Source organism: Exophiala spinifera, assembly GCF_000836115.1.
Source record: "Exophiala spinifera strain CBS 89968 unplaced genomic scaffold supercont1.3, whole genome shotgun sequence".
Lineage (NCBI taxonomy): Eukaryota > Fungi > Ascomycota > Eurotiomycetes > Chaetothyriales > Herpotrichiellaceae > Exophiala > Exophiala spinifera.
Window position 1 is genome coordinate 452,800 of NW_015622515.1, and position 19,297 is coordinate 472,096.

Genomic DNA, 19,297 nt, shown 5'->3' on the forward strand with positions numbered 1-19,297 from the left:
ATCCATATCTCCGCCTTTGCGTGCGTTCGACCCCGAGTCTTTGTTTTTTGGATGGTTCATCGGGCCGTGGGTGCTGCAGTGTTGACATCGCAAGCATACCTGTATACTGGTCGTTGTGTGGATCCACGTTTTTGAGAGCGGGCGAAAGTCAACTTCAGTACTCCGGAGTGGCAAAAGTTGGATCTACCGTTTGTGTGACCTGGCTCCAAGCGATACAATCGGGTTTTGGTGGGTTTGGCTATCGCACGACTGACAGCCCCTAGGATGAGAGAGCCCGCGATGGAACCACACATATACTGACCTCCCTAGGTCCCTATACCTGTCCGCGGAGTACAAAGTACATAACAATACCCTCCTTTTTTGGTAATAAGATGGCATGACATAGCGTGGAATTGGTAATTGAATTCACTCATTTATTCATAAATCAGGCGTGCTAACAATGGCTCAACGCCAGCCACTGATAACCAATACTTCTCGTTTCTGATCTTACATGCTACATTACTAGGTATACAAAATATTCATCTCGTCAGTAACCATGGCATGGCCCCCATTCTCGCGTTTTTGGATGGATGTTGGTGCTTTCTAAGATGAAGTCGACACGTTTCAGATCTTCCACACGGTAACATCATGCGGATTCTTCGAGATGGCATGGGCGACGATCCTGCTGACGGGGCCTTGCTCTTCTCTCCCACCTCTCCACTCCTTGGGCCCGGCAAGGTACGAGATGAAGCCGGGCGGGCCCGAGATCAAGATCTGTCTCTGGCCCGGGGCGGCGGTGCCAGCGCTGAATTCTTTATCGTCGAAACGCGACAGGGCCCTGAAAACGGCATCCTCGTCGATCCACGTATCCTCTGCGTTGACAAAGTACTCGACCGTCACTTGGCCCGGGTACTTCTCCTTGAGGGCGTCCAGTTCCTTCACGATCAGACCTTTTTCTGAGGACTGGGGTGGCGGGGTGTTTGGCTTTTTTGCCTTTGGCCGTGAGAAGAGACCCGACCATGTGGGTTTGGGCGGTACGGTCTCAGACGGAGCGGCGTCGCTCACCCCGCCTGCGCAGTCTTCGCGCATCCTGCTCGCCCAGAGAATATGCAAGTTCTTTGTCTTGCTATTTCCCTTTTGTTGCCGTCCGGAGTCATCGCCATGGTCGTCGTTGTGCCCCTCAAAAAGCGCGTGCGCGATCTGGAGTGCTGGCGCAATGCCCGTCCCGCCTGCGAAGAAGACAATCTGTCGCACATCAGGAGTCAATTCGTACTCCAGATTGGGTCCGCGCATCTCGATCTCAGCCCCGATGGGCAGTTTGTGTAGATAGCTGGACACCTCGCCGTGGGGATCTTTGCGGATGAGGAAGCGCAGCTCATCGTGCTTCTCCTTGTTCTTCTTTTCTGCATCTGTGCCTTCTTCGACGGGTGGGAGGGGAGTGTAGGCTCTCACGATTTGAAGTTGAGGCTGCTTGAAGTCCACATTCCATATTCCCTTCCTCCATGCCTCTTTGTACTTCTCGAAATTGGACGAGGGCTGTTTAGGTTCCAAGTGGAATATGCTGGCGGTCGACGAGACGGGTTGTTTTGAGACCAACGTGTATGCCACGAAAGAGTCACGCTTGGAGTTGTAATTGTATATCTGCCACCCGGCAACTACACCCAGGGCCGTCCATGCCGCGACAAAGACGCTGCGCTTTGAGACACGAGATTTCGGCCGGCTGCTGGGGTCTGGCGAAGTTTCTGAGGTGGTGGATTTGAAGCGAGGAGCGATCCTCAGGGCTGGTGGTTGAGCAGCATGGTTCAAATTGCTCGATGCCCTGGCTGAGCACCTTGCAAACATTGACCGTCGTTGCAGATGTCTACTGTGTTGCAGGTTTGTCTTGTCTGAGGTCAACAGCGACATTCCGCATCGGTCGTGGATGCAGGACATTTTGATGCGCTGCTCTAAACAATCCACCTTGCCGCTTTTGATAGAAATAACCTCGAGGCCATGCTCCCCTTTTCTGACCTCCCTTTGTCTATTCGCGTTGGAGTCACTCACTGGTTCAGGACATACAGCAGAGTTCAAAAAGGCGACTAAAGAAACCTTCTCGTACTGTTGCTGACCACCATAGCCTGCAGGGCCACCTTGCAAGTGATCTCTTCGGAATCACGCCCAACCCTGGGGGCTCCGGAGGTATTCCGACTGTCGTCGCTGCATCTAGCCAGCGTCGAAGATGCTTGAGTTTGTGCGCATCAGTGGTCTGATACTTCTGCTAGACTTAGCCGTCCCAGACTCTGGCGGAACGTGTACGCCCCTCCTGCCGAGCCGCTTCTTATCATCACTCTCATCAATAGCCGGAGCCATTGTCGTCTGACATTTCCACGACCAGTACTGTGATTGAGCATACCAAACGTAACTGTCGGCATTCTGGACAGTCTCAGCGGCCCTCCTCTGCCTAAGCTGCATGGTATTGTATGGGCCACTGTGACGGTGGTTAGCTGTAGCATGGCAGTCGCCCCGAAAGCAACTCACTATCCATCAGGAGGATCTGGCCTGGGTGCGACAGAGGTATGAAAGGCAAGATCTGCTTTAGCCCCAGGACTTCGATGTGTCCAGTATCTTCAGTTCAGACTTCATTCACTGTCTGCAACATGGCACAGATATGTGTTACCACTCAGCGGCCTCCTTAGATCTCGATGACTTCAGGCACTTCGTTGGGACGGGCATACGACACGTTGACACAGTACACCCTCCTGAGTTGCAGCAACTAGCATCCTTGAAGGAGCAATTTGAATGAGAGGGAGCGTTTCGCGGTTGACGCTTTCAAAGGAATCCGTGCAAGGGAAATCAAGTATGTAAGCCATACATCCTGCTTCCCTAGAGTCTCTACTTCCCTAAACACGAGCGTTCACGAGGCATCTCAACTGCGATCACGTATACTGAACCACTTCTCTAAGAGCAACCCGTACACCTCACTTCTCGTTGGGAAGCTTGGGACAGCATGAACCAGTCGATCCAAGGGAATCTCTCCAACAAGGGCAACGGTACTAGCGTGAAGAAGGTCGCCTACTTCTCTTCCCACGAATGTGGCGCCTACAAGAACATTCTTCTCAGAATCGACGACCCATTGCGCCCATCCTTCATAATTGAATTCGGCAAACACCCAAGCGCCAGGGAAGTTGAAAGTGACGGCTACTTCTTTGGCGTCGATGCCTTTTTTGCGTGCTTCAGCCAAAGTGAGTCCAACGCTTGCAACGTGCGGGTCGGTGACCACCACCTGGGAGACAGCAAGTGAGTCTGCTGTGGCGTTGAAGTTGCACCACGGTTTCGGGTCAGACACAATCTCTCCTCGCGCTCGTGCAACAATGGCCTTTGCTGCAACTCGTGCCTGATACGCGCCCATGTGTGTCGTTGACGATCGCCTATTTGCGTCGCCAACAGCATAAAGCCACGTTCCTTGAGAGGACTTGACAAGCATGGTCGGATCAACTTCCAAGGACGGGGTCAGTCCAACACTTTCCAGGCCAATGCTCTGCGTCCGAGGCCTCCTACCGGCTGCCAGCAGCAAATGTGAACCAGTGACAATCTTCCCGGTTGATAGCTTTATCGACGCGTTTCCATTATCTTCTTTCCATACTTGAACACCCCTTGAAGACAAGTGAAAGTCAACACCCTGTGCAACCAGTGCCTCTCTGACAAGCTTGCCAGCCCCTGGCTCGAACCTGGGCAGTATTTCAGAGCTTGGACATATCAGTGTGACTTTACTTCCGAAAGTCGAAAACGCAGTGGCCATTTCTGAACCGACCACACCACCGCCAACAATAATCAAATGCTCTGGGACGCTCTTGACGGAGGTAGCCTCCCTCGGCGTCCAGTAATCAATGTTCCCGATATCTCTGATATCCGGAATCACAGGTTCGGAGCCAGTTGATATCACAACAGCCTGGGTTGCCGTCAAGGTTTTCTCCTGGGCGATTCTATTTTGTACGAGAACCTTTTTGTTCCCAATAAGAGACCCTCGTCCTCTCACAACCGTGCACTTTTGGCTCAGTGACAGGTTGACAAGGTGCTGGTCGTCATAGCCATTCACAACCTTGTCACGTCTGGCAAAGACGCCTTCGACGTCCACGAGTCGATCGGTCGCGATCAACTCCTTAGCTCCCCCTACCATTCTAGCAGCTGCGAGAGCCTCTCCAGGTCTTAGTATGGCTTTGGATGGCATACACGCCCAGAAAGGACAGTCCCCACCCCAGAGTTCATCTTCGATAATGACTGTGGTGAGTCCAGAGGCAGCGGTTTTCGAAGCAAGTTGGCGTCCGCATGGACCACTACCAATCACGATGATGTCGAATGTCGTTGTCTCGAGAGAGTCTGGGAGGTAGTTCGCCGGATGAAGATTCACACTGCGTGATGCAGACGCCATGTCTTAGACTGTTTCGGGGAAAGAATATGGTGTAGCCTTTGGGGTGAAGCGAGTCTCGAGCGAGGGCACATCTCGCGGGGATCCCAAGTTCAAATAGTTTTTGCCCACAGACAGTTGGTGACACTCAGACATGATCCAGCCATTGACACATGGAAGGTTGACCGTACAGCGCTACTCTGAATACTGAGGGCATCCAGGAAACTCGCCGCGAATCTCATGCTAGGCTGAATTTGTCTACTCGAAGTCTGGCAGCAAGAGCACATTGGATGTGTGTTCTGTATGTCCAAGGCACCACCCTACCTTTGTCCATATATCGAATGTATCGATTACCGCACATGGAAACACCTCGACCCCCTGTCAGCAGCTCTTAGACTCGAAGAGCCTTTGTCATCATGCATTGCAAGCGAGCCGGTCAGGTTGACCCACGCCCCGAACTCATTTCAGTCCTCCTGCAGAAGCCCCTTGCTGTCACAACGTCTATCTTATGGCGTTTTACTTACCTACTGACCCTTGACCAGTGTGTGTAGGAATCAGTCACGCCCTGTGAAAGGGGCCAAAGCCGGAGGACGACCTCATAAATGTGCGCACAGACATAGTCATTCTTTTTGTCGTTGCGATTGACGAGGAAATGTAGAGCTATTTGCGCACAGCCGATTCATTCCGTTCCAGCCACGAGAGAAACCATGTCGAGTTCGTCGCCGGGATTTGATACGCGTTACTAGTCGAGCAAACGCCTTTCTCGAACCTCCGGTTTATATGTTCCGCCCTACCAAGGACCCGTACGGCAGGTTTTACGCGTTTGAAGCGAAGTTTCTTTCAGGGGCTACTCCGTGATACTCGTTCGTATCAATTTTTCCACATCATCAATGTGCCGAGGACGCAATCAGTCCCTTCAAGCCACGATGATGCCAACATCCCGGACGCGGTCCCAAGACCGGTCCTTGTAAATAAGTCAAATATCATTCTCGCCATTAAGGAAGAGATATTGTCTGTCGCTCAGTGTTTCCACTGTCTCTACGGAGCAAACGTCGACTTGTGCGCGGGAGGTCCATAAGCCGGAACGACTCAGCCAAAGTTTCCTTCTTGTCGCACTTTCTTTCACGGTTTTGTTAAGCATCGTCGCTCCAGGACACACTCCCCACCATGGAAACAGACACCACCAACGACTCGCGGATCTCGACAGCCGAGCAACTGGCATACTGGAACCAGATCTCGGCCGACGACGACGGCATGCTCGGCGGGTACCCGCAAGTATCGCGAATCGACATTCAATTCTCGCGGACCTTTGTGGGTAAGCTGCGCCGCCTCTACCCTCCGACAACGCCACCCGATGAGAAGCGACGCACGTCCAAGTACGCTTTCGCGAGAGGTCTCGAGACCGGAGCCGGTATAGGGCGTGTGACCTTCAACCTTCTCTCGACGCTCTGCGAGCAAATCGACATAATAGAGCCCATTGAGAAGTTCACCGACGTGCTCACGGCTCCGGACTCGACGCTCGTCAGGTCGGGCCAGCTGCGACGCGTCTACAACGTCCCCTTGCAAGAGTGGACGGCCGCGACGACTCCGTCATGGCAATCAGCCCTCAACGTGCAGGCGGACGCGGACATGGATCTCTCCGCTACCAGTAGCCAGGGACGGTACGACCTGATCTGGAATCAATGGTGTCTCAGCCACCTGTCGTCCGAAGCGCTGGTGCGGTATTTCGCCAGCTTGATCCCGCTCCTCGCGCCCGACGGCTGGATCATCGCCAAGGAGAACCTGTCAACAGACGCCTTTGGAAAAGACATCTATTACGAAGAGGACAGCAGCGTCACGCGCAGCGATCAGAATTGGCGCGCCGCGTTCGAGAAGGCCGGCTTGCACATCGTAAAGACTCAGCTGCAGACGGGATTTCCGAAGGAACTGGGCTTGTTACCCGTGAGGATATATGCCATGAGACCGAAATAGCATCCTCGATTGCCAGTTTTTCTTTCTCTTTTACCCTCATCACGACGACATATATCTCGACACATCTAAGCGGCGACACTTACCCATTGTCTAGCTCTTCATATGTACACCATCGTGCGTCCCAGTCGGCTTTGGACATGGAAATGGTCAGATTTTGTGTATATATGTAAATATACATTGTATATACCCCGAACTGTGCTTTGTCCCTTGCCACATTTCACTCAGGAAAGGGAACGCGGCCGCTTTCATTCAGGCGCGTGACGCAGCATTCAGGGGGAGTTCTAACGATATACTTACAGACCTTCCATACGAATTGTTTAGTAGACTGCATTGTCATTCTAACGACCCCGATTGTGTGACACTTACTTCAAGGTGACTTTTATCTTACCTAGAGAATCCCAATTACTCGGGCCGCTAGCTTAACAGGTCCAAGTTTGTTAATACGCTTCCTCCATTTCGGGAACACGGGGAACAAATCCACACCTTGCCGAGTTTCCATCTGGAGCATCACTGCACAGCAATGGGTTGCTCTCAGGTACCGCGGAAAGGAACCGTTGTTGAAGTCAAGGGTGGCAAGCGGAAGTCGCACACTGCATTCATTTCACACGAGTCGGCTATTGACGATTCTTTTGTACCGGCGACGGACGCGTGCCTGATACCACCAGCCAACCAGGCAACAAGCAGCCATGAACAACGTGGCAATGCCCCCAAAGATGATCCAATTGTGGCTGGAGTCGCGTTGTTCCTGGGTGTCGGAGGCGACCTGGACGTACGCCCGGTCGGTGTTGTACCATTCGGGAGCATTGACGTAGCAGAAACAGTTTCGGTAGATGCCCACGACCTGCATCAACGTGCCACCCAAAGCCACAAAGAGAGACAGCAGAAGGCTTACGCCAAAGACAGCGTATGCCATGCCGCACCAAAACACCTTGATGAGATACCAACCGGCTCCAAGATACCTCTTGAGACCTTTCGCTGGACCAGCTCCTCGGACGACCTCGTTGGGTGTTGGAACCTTGTGCAAAACGATGAAAAGCATTGTGACCAAAAGTTGGACGCCTGCATAGCAAATGAAGGAGAGCGACCGACAACCCCATCCTACTGGGGGGGTTCTCCAGGCCACCACGGCACCAGCAATGAGTGGCAGATTGATCAGGACCGCAGTGACGAAGAGGATGCTGATCTTGGCCATCCATCCCACCATAAGTCTTCGGTTGTCCCGGAGTTGTACACGGTACGCGGCTGAATTCCGAACCCATTCTTCCTTGTTGTTGCCTCTGGACCACATGGTCACTGGTTGATAGCGGTTATCATACATGTCGACCAAGAAAGGCAAGTCGCCTGTTCGTATCCTCGTCCACAAGCCCGGCGGCAGCTGGCCCGCAAGATTTTGCGTCGTCGTGGCCCTCCGGATGGCGATTCGAGGATTTCCGCGGCCTGACAGCACGGAGGATGTGCTTGGGTTGTTCGTGGCCAGTACACACGATCCAATAATCGCGACGTGGACAATTATCATCCACTCGACTCCAAACGCGAGGGATATAGCCGCATCCTGATCGCTCGGCTTGTTTTTCAGGTCCAGAATGGTGTAGACAAAGTTCCCGATGTAAAATGCAACCGGGGCGCCAACGATGGCTCCATATGGCATTTGGGAGTCGACGAGTCCGAGCAGACGAGCTCTCTTGGCTTCAGCGGTTACGCTGGTTCGTATTGCTTGTTGAATATCTGCCAAAGGGTCAATCTGCGCAGATCTGTGGAGGTTGCCGGCCACAACCGTAAGAAGCAGTTCGACCACGGTCGCTTCGTCGAAATTCTGTCCGGGGTCGCTGTCCAGAACAGCCAGAATTTTCAAATCCAGCACGGCTTCGTACACGCCGCTCAGCATCATAGGTCCCGCCATCATCAGAATGGCAGCAATCCAGAAAACGTTATCTGCTACCACGAGGAAGAGCCGTATCGGACCTTTGAAGGGGGTACTGATGAATGTAAGCCATCTCTTCGCCGTTTGACCACGGCCTGGTGTGGTCGCGATTTGGCTTTTGAAGCCAAGCTTCAGCCTCCTGGGTATAGTCGTGCTGAAGATCACGGCGGGCAGGATGAACTGGACAATTGGTGCAGCCCACGCGCTAGGCTTCGCAAATTGAGAAATCCCAGGTCCGTCGCATTTGGCTTTGCAGAATGTGTACGGGACATAGACGCTTGGCGCGGCGGGAATTGATGCATTGAACTCTTGTCCGCAGATCGCTGTCTGATTCGGTTTCAATGTTGGCGTCAGCATACCCATAGCAGCTGCTGAAGAACAACATTTGGCATCATCATATCTCGCAAAGACATGGCGCACGAACAGAGAGCAAAAGGAGAAGAGAAAAACATGAAAGTTTGAGGCTGTCAAGAGCATCGTTGAGAGCGAAGAGAGAGGGTTGTAACTGAACAGGAGTCAGGGCCTGGGTAGACCCTCCTCATTATCGAGGGTTTTGTACTTCTGATATGTGCGCGAGGACGACGAGAACACATCTCAGGGGGACAGGAGGCAACCAAAAGGCTCCCGCGATGCGGTGAATCGTGAAACAATTCGATGCACCTCTAGCGGAGATGGCTGCCAACGGCAATCTCGATAGGCGCTGTCGCTTGCTCTAGGTCGATCGCAATACGATGTCAGGTCGCCTCGCATACGGTGTGCAAGTGCCACGGCCTTGGGAGCTTCGGTCAAGCCATGTTGTTATGCGGTAGTCCATGTGATAATCAAAATCCTGAACATTGTTTACTCTGAGCAAGCACAAAATTATCAAAGTCAGCAAATCAGTCAAGTAGGATCACAGGAGGATCCCTAGAGCATGGTCGAGGAAAATAACCAGGTGCGGCGATATGGGATCAGGCTGAGATTGACCAGTGACCAGGGTCATCCCTGTCCCCGCCGAGGGATGCAGTCGTGTTGCCACACAGAAAGCTGCCACCGAAACTCGAAACGGGCCATCATAGATGAGATCGGGTAAAGCTGCCACGAGGCTCGGTGTGCGCAGGGGCGGTCGCATATATGACAGAGGTGCCCAAACGGGAGCCTCACTGGTACGGGAGAGAGCAGAGCCGTGAAGGTGAAGAGAGGGAGGCCACAGAGCACGGCAGGGAGCGAGCCAGAGCCGTGAGAGAGTAGAAGGGAGTGGAACGGGAGACAGAAAGAGAGGAAGGGGACAGAAGGGAGTGGAAGAGGGAGTCAGTCGACCAAGTAATCGCCTGCAGAAGAGCTCAGAGGGTATTTATCGGTCAGCAAAAGAGCCCTCAATGAAGACAGTTCGGGGAGAGTATATATATATACCGACCAGATACGACTCGAGATCGCAATTCTAACACTGGTTGGCGCAACCCGCTGCCGTTTAACGGGCTTCAAGTAGATCACAAGTAAGGCATCGTGAGGACGATTGGAAGGGCTTTCTTATTCGCTGTTCGCAACAAGTTTAGGTCGGTCGAGATCGAGGTTCAAGCAACGTAAAAGATCGCTTCATCAAAGGTGCAGGTTGCGGAAAAGCGCAGCTCCCGAGAGTTGAATTTGAATTACCAGTGTGCCGTGGACGCGCCTTTTGATAACCTCTATGCAACCCCTAAGTACTGATTGCCACCGCCACTCCTTCACAAGCTGGCAAATGCAGGGTTCCACTTCCCGAAAGGGCAGGCCAGGTCTTCCCTTTCAGTGAGGCCGGGAGGCCTAGTTGCGCTTCATCACCGATCATGCGATTCCTTGTCCGAATGTGGCGTCTCTGAAACCATCCGTTCCAACTCTGTCCAGTTCGGAATCAAATGTCGCTGGGCGACCCAGTCGCCGGAATAAAGAAATCCTGCTTTCGCACTCTGAAGAACCAACTCGCCCTCGCGCCGTTTGACCCACGTTACGGCTAGCTGAAGAACTACTTCCATGATATGTCTGTATTGCGGATTCAGCGGTCGGAACAGGTCCCCGTCACATCTCGATGCAGACGCACCAACAAACACCAGCCACAGTAGCAAATCGTGTCGTAGGTGCCAGGCTGCATCTCTGATTGTGTCTTGGAGTACATGTGCTAGCTTTTCCGAGAGGCGGACGGGGACATGGGGCGCATGTGCACAGGCTGTTTTGGAACATAAATGACAGACAATGTACGCTGCTAGTCGACAGCATTCAGACACCGGCCCCAGGCTCTCACAGGCTTGCTGCAAAACAACAAGACGAGAGACAATGGACGCCCGGATGTCATCGAGTGCCACGGACTCGAGCGAGTTCATGGCCACTATTTTCTGTAGCCCAGTGATCTCCTTGAGGCAGGAGAGAAGGTCATGGTGTATCACCTCTTCATGGGAGACGAAGCCAAAAGGCAAGTCCTGTTGAACCGTGTAAGTGCGGTCCAGGCTTTGGTTGAACAGACTTGGAAAGTCTACCTCGGAAAATCTCCGTAGTGCTCCAAAGATGCCAGCACCGGTGAGGTCGTGCCTGCAGAAAGCGTCAGCTATGACAATTGTGGAGATTTGCAACACGGACAACTCACCAAAAAACTGCTCGGAGAACATCTGAAGGGAGCGCAGATCCGCTGGTCCTCCACACTTGCATGAGGTGGTAGAGCCCTTCCGAGTGAGCTGCATATTCGGTATATTCACCTGAACGAGACTTCTCTGATTAGCCAATTCACACAAGGATAGTCATTTCACTCACAGCAGCATGACAAAGCATCAATATAGCGCAGATAGAAAGGGCCCGTAAGGTAGTATTGTCCTGAGGCAAGGCTTGGTGAAGGCACTCGATGGCACGACCTTTGAGGTGGAGACTCTCATTGGAACATCTCCAGGCGTTGGATGAGAGGACCATAGAATACACAAGAGCGAACAGGAACGCCGGATTCCCGAGGAGGTCAGGGAAAGTAGACAAGCAGGCCACGTCACATTCGTCATGCTCCGCCGTGATCAGAGGGTCAAGGGCCATTTGAAAGGCATCTAGGGAACATCAGCCTGGGATATCGATCCTTAGTCAAAGGGGTGGACTCACAGCTAGTCAGCAACTGATCCACCCGGCCTTCATCTAGCCCTGTAACGGCCGAGATGTTTGACGTGTAAGGATGCAGACCAGGCGTAGTAGATGCGGGGCGGTTTCGCTCTCTAGATACTGAGTGTGAGCTGTCTGAAAGTGGGAAGGAGCTCCGTGAAGATGCTGTTACAGACTGTTCCGGCCTCGTGTTGAAATCCAACTGAGGAACGGCATGCTGTATGGGAGCCTCATCACCAAGCTCCGAGGGACCTTGCGAAGTAGTAGTCGGCTCCGGGCGTGAGGCAAATCTTCGTTTTCCAGGCCTGATTTCTCCGTTCTCCGAGAAGTCATCGATGGACAAGGATCTGAAGTTCTCCATTCGTTGAGTTGTTCGCTGCTGCGATCTCTCGAGGTTGACTTGCCGCACATGCGACCGTAGCGCGCGGACTTGCGTGGGGTCCAGAGGCGTTCCGGGCTCATTCTCGTGAACGAAATGGATCTTAGGGCTCTTCGGCATCTGCTCAGAGTAAAAGCCCTTAGTCTGGTGATGCGGAATATGATGAGGGAGGTCGGTAAGGTATTTGATGGTCGAGGCAATGCTTGTGTAAGACCGATAAATCGGTTATCGAGCAGCGATGGCCGGGGATACAGCAGGAAAAGCAATGCTTGGTGATATTTGGGCAAATATTCACGGCCAATCGCCACCAATCCAGCATAGACACTCAGTCAAACGGTATACAACTCGTCTGGTCCCATAAAGGACCCGCCGGCTTCGCGACAGCTAGCCGAGTTCAGTTCTCAACCACGCTTTAGTCGTGTAGTATGGGTTTCGAGAAGACTCGGATGTTGCTATGCTCTAATTCGATATCCCCTTGATGGTTTGAACTTTTCAAACATTAGGTAAAAGATGACATACCAAGCTGACTTTGGCTTGCGTGAGGTGCTACATATATCAGTGTGAAGACGCTGCTCGTACTCTTAGGCTCACGACTAAGGGCAACATTTTTCATAGCCCGCGGTCACAATGCCATGAACTACAATCATGTAGCATTTCGGTAACGTCTGATACTAGGGCTCCTAGCCGCTGCGTACGGCACGACGGAGCCCGACTTTGGCCGCAGCGAGCGAGGCATTAACGAGTTGGCTGTTCGTTAGACTGGTTCTTCATCGGCTGATGGCGTCTCCAGAGATGCTTCCACTCTACCTTTTTCCGTGGAATGAGCAAAGGCAAAGCACCAAGGCATAGCAGTCGCCATCTGGATGTCCAGTGCCAAGTAACAAAGCTTGAACAGCGAGGCTCAATCTGCTTCGCTAGCGTATTGAGGCTGCCGTGAGAGAGCGAGAATGATAAAATAGCGCAGACCTGGCGGTTTGAGCGGCATGTTGCAATTCAGGAGAGACCGTGCTGTGTTTGGCAGATCTACGGCGTCACTGATATACGTGAATATCTATTTCGTGCCGTTCGCACGCGGATGATTATGCGATCTGGCGACTGGGACGAGACGATCAGACGCCGATGCAAACACCAGACGCCGTTGCCATCGCCCGAGTCGCGAGCAGCCGCTGCCCTAACGCGGAGGTGACATATCATTTAGTCAGCCAGCTTCCCGCTAACCCAAAACAGACAAACCTCAATCGCGCTAAGATTTATAGTGTCTGGGCATCTTCAACCACTGACATCTGTGATCTTGGACGTTGGGCAAGCTGCGAACAGCGATAGACAGCCAGACCCTCGTACTTGTGCGAGACGACACCTCCAGGGCTGCGAGTAATTTCGAATGCACATGCCACATCGGAGCTCGCCACAATGATACTCAGGTTACGCTAACATCGACCTCCAGCCAGCATGCCGCCACCTGGCTTCTCCCCGATCCCCCAACTGCCAGGTCGAGATTCTCTGGAACTTGCCTCTCTGGCAGATTCTGAACCTGATGACCTGCCTGCCTCCGAGTCCTCCTCGCGCTCAGGCCTTTCCTCGTCGCGCCGGCTGTCGCTCGAGAACGAAGACCCGCTGGATGATGCGAATCCGGCCGGCCGAAATGCATCCCGAGGTGGACGTTCATACTCGGTTTCCTCTGCTTTCGATTTCACGCCTGCACTGTTCCCGCTCTCTTCAACGGCCGGAGGATATACAGCATTGGGCAATCAATCAGTCCTGTCGCTGACCACTCGGCGTGAGGCGCTCCAAAATCTCGAGAAGAACAAGACCTTGACATTCTTGAACGGTCTGTCTTTGGTAGTAGGGTTGATCATTGGTTCAGGAATCTTTTCGTCGCCGGCACAAGTCAATTCCCATGCAGGTTCGCCGGGGGCATCGCTGATAGTATGGACGATGTCTGGTCTGCTGGCATGGACCGGCGCGTCGTCATATGCAGAGCTCGGCGGAGCCATCCCTTTGAACGGCGGCGCTCAGGTTTACCTGGCCAAAATTTTTGGTGAAGTCTTCGGGTTTCTCTTTACCTGGTCAGCGATACTGGTCCTCAAGCCTGGCGGGGCCGCCATCATCGCGATTATCCTAGGAGAGTATGTCGTTCGAGCCGCGATTGGTGCCGACGTTGAGGATGTCAACCCGTGGATCAACAAAGTACCAGCGCTCCTCGCGCTCATGCTCGTCACGCTGTTCAACTGCGTCTCGACGAGATTCGCTGCCAGACTAGGAGATCTCTTCCTGTTTCTCAAGTTCATCGCGCTCGCTGCAGTGACGGTGATCGGGATCATTGTGGCAGTCACGGGGCTCTCGTTCAACGGCCCCGCCAACAAGGACTGGCGCACGCATTCCTGGTTCGAGGGCTCCTCCACCGACATTTCCGACTGGGCAGTTGCACTGTACGCCGGACTCTGGGCCTTTGACGGGTGGGACAATACAAACTATGTGACGGGCGAATTCAAGAACCCCTCGCGCGATCTCCCGCGTGTGCTGCACACGGCCATGCCCGCGGTGATCGCGTGCTACCTACTGGCCAACATAGCCTACATCTTCGTCCTGCCCCTCGAAACCATCAACAAATCCAATACCGTCGCCGTGCAGTTCGGGAGCAAGGTCTTCGGTCCGATCGGCGGGCTCGTCCTCGCGCTCATCGTGTCGGCGTCATGCTTTGGCGCCCTTAACGCCACAACCTTCACGTCGGGCCGGCTCGTCTACGTCGCAGGACGCGAAGGCTACATCCCCTCCGTGTTTGGGAAGATTGGCTATGGCTTCGGCTCCGGCTCGTCGGCGAGCCAAGAAACACCCAGCTCCAGACCTCTGAACAAACTGCGCCGCCGGTCCTGGTTCAGCAAATTCCTCTCCCGGATATTCGGTGACGAGTCCATCGGTCTGGGCTACACGCCCGTCAACGCCATGCTGCTCAACATGGCGCTGTGCATGGTGTACGTGTGCCTAGGCGAGTTCAAGACGCTGATCACCTTCTACGGCGTTGCCGGCTACACATTCTACTTCCTCACCGTGCTGGGACTGATTGTGCTGCGCATCCGAGAGCCCCATCTGGAACGACCGTATCGGACCTGGCTCGCGACCCCCATCGTCTTCTGCTGCGTGAGCCTGTTCCTGGTGAGCCGCGCCGTGATCGCGCAGCCTCTGCAGACCGTCATCGTCGTGGTGTTCGTCGCGAGTGGCATCCCAGTCTACTATTGGCGCGTGGCCGGCAGGGACAACAACGGTGCCTCGGGGAAGACGGAATCCAGGTTCTGGCGGAGATAGAGCTATACACACGGTCATGAACGGGCGTTCCGAACCAGTCAACCTTGAAACTTTATGCATGCTCTTGGCGCTGCCTCTCGTATGGCTCATGCCATCATGCAATTTGCCTACGCTGTTGGGATTTGACACTGCATTATTGGATTTGCCTTGGTCCGTGTATTTTGTATACATCACTGCTGGGTTGTCATAGCGTACGGAAAGAGCTCTTGTTATGCCAATATAGTTCATATCATATCCTAAAGTAAGTGCTTTGGGCACGTGAATCCTCTATCAAGTTCCCGTTTCTCTCCCAAGGTACCTTGCCGCTCGTACAGAACTGAATTCGTATTCGGGACTGACTATGACAGCCACTGCGTCTGGGGCAATATGCGGCCCCCTGGAAAACTAGATGTAGTGCGCCGGTCACATCACAGCGAAGGCGGATATCGCGCTTGATCAGAGCTCGTCCCTGTTCTTTTGAGAAAAGCCTGTCGTGGATTGCGATCGGTAAGCCTAGATTGACCCGCCTTCCTCGCCGTGTGTCGTGTTTTGTGCACTGTCTTTGCCGACGACGACGCCGCCGCTTGCCCGGATTCTCGAGGGACATCATCCTTGGCCTTGGTCCATAACGGTGAGAACAACACCGATCTGGGTGGTGACTTGGTTCCAGCCGAGTCAGGAGAAGCAGCGACCTCTGCTTTCGCCTCGCGGGGGACTTTAGACTTCAAGGTTGTTCGTCGTTTAGGCGACTGGGTCGTTGCGGTGGCAAAACTGCTGAATCGTGTTGGCGGTCCCGTCTCAGGCATCAGTGGGATCCTCATCTTGCGCTCTTTAGGGGAGGTAGGTGCCGCTGACTGCGTACTTGTTGTTCCAGAAGTAAGGCCGCCTGCCGTCCTCTTTTTCGGCGAATCCTTCATGTCATCCAAGTTTCTGCGTGCGACGTTCTGCGTTCGTTTGGTTCTTTTCTTCTTCAAGGCCATTGACACGGGCAGGTTTGCAGGTGAAACCTCGTGTGGTGCGGCCTGTGTCTGAGACGTGGTTCCAGGTAGAATGGGCTCCTCGTTCAGAGTCTCATCTATCTTCGCTTCCGTGTCTACTGACAGACTTCCAACTTCCCCTCTTCGTCTCCGAGAGGATTTCTTCTGGGCCAGACTTCTGACCCTCCCTACAACTTCAATCTCGGTGCTTGGCGCAGAGCTGAAGCCTCTCAAATCGGTGAGGTAGGTCCGATCAATATCAAGAAGGGGTAGCTGATATCGTTCAGCTGCGGCAAGGATTCTCGAGACAACATCTTCGACTTCAAGATACCTGGCGATTGTCTCTAGGTTCTCATGGAATGTGGTGAAAAGCACGTACGCATGCAGATCACAGTCTTTCTCAACGTAGGTCTGTCTGACTGAGGCTGGAAGGCTTTTGGCCAGCCATGGCAGATCTTTCGTGTGGAGATCGTTCTCATACATCGTCTTTGCCATTGCCCTTCCTAGGCTTAGCAGAGTTCTTTTACGTTCCACATATGGTAGGCTCAGCTCCCTGTGCATGGTACGCACAGGCGGACGAGTGTCAGCGTATATTAGGACGGGCCCGAGATCAAGGGATAGGCTTTGCCCTCCGTTCTCTGTGGATGATACTACACCAGTGTGTCTGGCTTTACAGGCAGAATCATACATCCTCAAGGCCGCGAAGCCAGTCGAAGCCAGATCTAGCTTTGTCAGTCTGAACAGAAGCAACGCATCGGAGGAGCAAACACTTACTGTGAAAGAAGCGGGATGGATTCGGGGGCGCAGCTCCTTGATCCTTCGCGAAGTCTGACTTCTGAGAATAAGCGCCTGAACTCTTACCGGCCAATGAGGGATCGATAGGTGGCGGTGATCTTCCAATGTGGTTTGGAGATTGGAGCCGGAGATCATGGTATCGGGTGAGCCTGTGAAAGAGATATTCTGAAAGGAGTCGTTTCTGGTGCTCGATGTTGAAGCCAACTTTCAGTATAGATTCATTGTCAAGAATCGGCTCGAATAAGCCTGCCCAGATGACTTCTATGGGACCCAGATACGCAATGTCAAAGATTGCCACTTCATTCTTAGTCGTAATGACCACAAAATCAAATGGCAGGCGGCCTGAAGAGGATAAGGCGCGGAGAGCACCATAAGTTGATGACACAGGTCTCGCTTCGGATGCATCCTTCATGATCAGGTCAAGAGCAACGACTCTGTTCTTCGAAAGATCTCGAACGACCGTTGATGCCCTCGCAAGCGAGGTGATATACTTGACAGGAACAGGCGACCCTTGAGGGTAGAGATACCCGGAAGGTTGGAATCGATGATCTATGAACCCAACGACAGGTACATGGCTCACCGCCGGCCCTTGGTCTACCGAATCGAGATCCTCAGGCACTCGCATCAAGCTGCGACTGACTGGTCGCGGGACAAGGCCAAGGCATAGATTTGCAACAGTTTTCCAATGAACGGCAGCTTCCAAGTCACGCCAAAATCCGCTCCTCACGGTGTGTGTGGCTTTCCAGAACCACTCACGGTTTTCAAGAAAACGACTCAGAGCTGGCCGTTGTTCCACTTCGTTCTCAAATTGTGGATTGAACTTCCTGAATGTTTCCATGTCGGCTTTGAAGTCATTAAGGAGTTTGAGTATATCATTAAATCTGAATAGGCATACCGTGAACGGTCCGAAGTCCGACACTTGTGCGAGCTGGAGAGGGAGGTCAAGGGAGTTCGAGTTGAGGACAAACAACTTAAAGCCGCGGAGATGGCTCCAATAGTATTCTTTCAAAGTTGAAGCTCCTCGAGCAATTTTTGTTATGAGGAGCCACAGGCGGATGTCAGACCATCTCCGGTACACCTTTCGACTAGTTTTGACAGAAAATGACGAATGTACCCAGAAACCAAAATTCCGTGCCTCGTGGAAAATCGCACTCGAGGAACTGGCAATCTGGTTTAGGGTAATGTAAAACTTGAGGTCGTGGAAGAGATGTTGGAAGAGTTCTGGGTGGCGTGCATAGCTAAGGCGGCTTCTCCTGATTTTCCGGAGAATGTGGACTTCCAAAGAAATCGCTCCTGCATTGATGTCCAGCTTGGGCCGCAGGTCGATCATTTCGGTCAGAGCATGCTTGATCCTTGGAGTCTTCCCTCCCATGGGGCTATATTCCCTCCAGAACCGCACGTCTTCATTGCTTTCCCACAAGCCCCGGTTTTGCAGTCCCTCACAGATCCCTATCAGGTCGCTTGCGGAAATACTCATGCGAGTCAAATCGCTGAACAGATGTCCAGACTCTTGCAACAAAACATCCACGGAATCTTCGCGGTGCATATTCTCCAGCTGTGCAACAGTCTCTTCCATGTCAGCCACCAATTGGCGTCTATAGGCCCGCATGTTTTCGTATTCGCTGGCCAGGTCTCGTCCAATCGTATCGACGCCGTAACATATGCTGTTCATGTGGGTTTCTAGTGGGAGCACCAGATCCTTCGCCCTCGTAACAGCCAGGTCTTGTATGTATTGCTGTCGCGCATCTCTCCTCGCCAGGTGTAACTCTTTGCCAATGACATCGTTATCTTTCCATGCAGTAAGCTCTTGGTCGAAACGATCCAGCCTTAGTATAGCCTGTGCTATACGATCTTGCAATTGTGAGAAGGCTTCTTCTAGGTCCTTTTGCCGTCGCATCTCCTGGGAGGGATTGTGAGGAGCCGACCGCTTATCGTCACCTGAAATCCCTGCCTTCCTTCGATTCCCGAGCGCGGGAGGTCCCCTTGAAACTCCGATAAGAGAAGGTGCAATAGGTGCTGGAGGAAGGGATACATTGCCTGCAGAAGGGGGCGGAGGAGGAAGAGGAGGAGACCTGTTCGCAAGTTTGGCAGTCGAACTGTGGACTTTGTGGCCTTGTGAGACAGCTAGAGGTGCAATGGTGTGAAAATCATGCCGATACGGGTAGCCTTGAATATACACTTGACGGTCAGGCCTTGACTTAGGAGCATACACTTTCGGCACAATATTCAGTGTACTTGGTCGGGTCATGTTGTTTCGCGCCTTTCGAGTCCCATTGGATGGGTCCTGGGAGGACACCCCAGCATGTGCCAAACGCTTTGAGCAGCATAATGAGGGTGACGAGGGGTATTTCACATATCGCAATGCCTGGCTCAATGAAATGCGTTTCTGGCAACAGCACGTATAAAATGTCAACGACTGGGCGAGTTGGTTGCAAGCATTTGAGCCATGAAGGACAAAAGCGTTGCCATTGTACATTGACAAAATGAATGCAGAGAACAGGCGTCAAACACCTTGCACTCACAGT

The 19,297-nt window shown here is 53.0% G+C and overlaps 7 protein-coding genes across 7 annotated transcripts; 2 read left to right on the plus strand and 5 right to left on the minus strand.

The window, feature by feature from the left end:
* Window positions 1-603: 603 nt before the first annotated feature.
* Window positions 604-1,884, minus strand: PV08_03901 (uncharacterized protein; the record flags this gene model as incomplete). Its single annotated transcript, XM_016378251.1, has 1 exon — window positions 604-1,884. One exon carries the CDS (start codon window positions 1,882-1,884, stop codon window positions 604-606), a length of 1,281 nt encoding a protein of 426 aa, XP_016236928.1.
* Window positions 1,885-2,884: 1,000 nt separating this feature from the next.
* Window positions 2,885-4,387, minus strand: PV08_03902 (uncharacterized protein; the record flags this gene model as incomplete). The annotated part of the gene is made up of 1 exon (XM_016378252.1): window positions 2,885-4,387. One exon carries the CDS (start codon window positions 4,385-4,387, stop codon window positions 2,885-2,887), a length of 1,503 nt encoding a protein of 500 aa, XP_016236929.1.
* A 1,143-nt stretch (window positions 4,388-5,530) lies between these two features.
* PV08_03903 (uncharacterized protein) lies at window positions 5,531-6,334 on the plus strand (the record flags this gene model as incomplete). Its single annotated transcript, XM_016378253.1, has 1 exon — window positions 5,531-6,334. The coding sequence occupies one exon, from the start codon at window positions 5,531-5,533 to the stop codon at window positions 6,332-6,334; it is 804 nt and encodes a 267-aa protein (XP_016236930.1).
* A 601-nt stretch (window positions 6,335-6,935) lies between these two features.
* PV08_03904 (uncharacterized protein) lies at window positions 6,936-8,618 on the minus strand (the record flags this gene model as incomplete). The annotated part of the gene is made up of 1 exon (XM_016378254.1): window positions 6,936-8,618. One exon carries the CDS (start codon window positions 8,616-8,618, stop codon window positions 6,936-6,938), a length of 1,683 nt encoding a protein of 560 aa, XP_016236931.1.
* A 1,430-nt stretch (window positions 8,619-10,048) lies between these two features.
* PV08_03905 (uncharacterized protein) lies at window positions 10,049-11,838 on the minus strand (the record flags this gene model as incomplete). The annotated part of the gene is made up of 4 exons (XM_016378255.1): window positions 10,049-10,793; window positions 10,849-10,967; window positions 11,013-11,290; window positions 11,343-11,838. 4 exons carry the CDS (start codon window positions 11,836-11,838, stop codon window positions 10,049-10,051), a joined length of 1,638 nt encoding a protein of 545 aa, XP_016236932.1.
* Window positions 11,839-13,167: 1,329 nt separating this feature from the next.
* On the plus strand, window positions 13,168-15,021 carry PV08_03906 (uncharacterized protein; the record flags this gene model as incomplete). Its single annotated transcript, XM_016378256.1, has 1 exon — window positions 13,168-15,021. One exon carries the CDS (start codon window positions 13,168-13,170, stop codon window positions 15,019-15,021), a length of 1,854 nt encoding a protein of 617 aa, XP_016236933.1.
* Window positions 15,022-15,428: 407 nt separating this feature from the next.
* On the minus strand, window positions 15,429-19,020 carry PV08_03907 (uncharacterized protein; the record flags this gene model as incomplete). Its single annotated transcript, XM_016378257.1, has 2 exons — window positions 15,429-16,699; window positions 16,752-19,020. 2 exons carry the CDS (start codon window positions 19,018-19,020, stop codon window positions 15,429-15,431), a joined length of 3,540 nt encoding a protein of 1,179 aa, XP_016236934.1.
* Window positions 19,021-19,297: the final 277 nt, after the last annotated feature.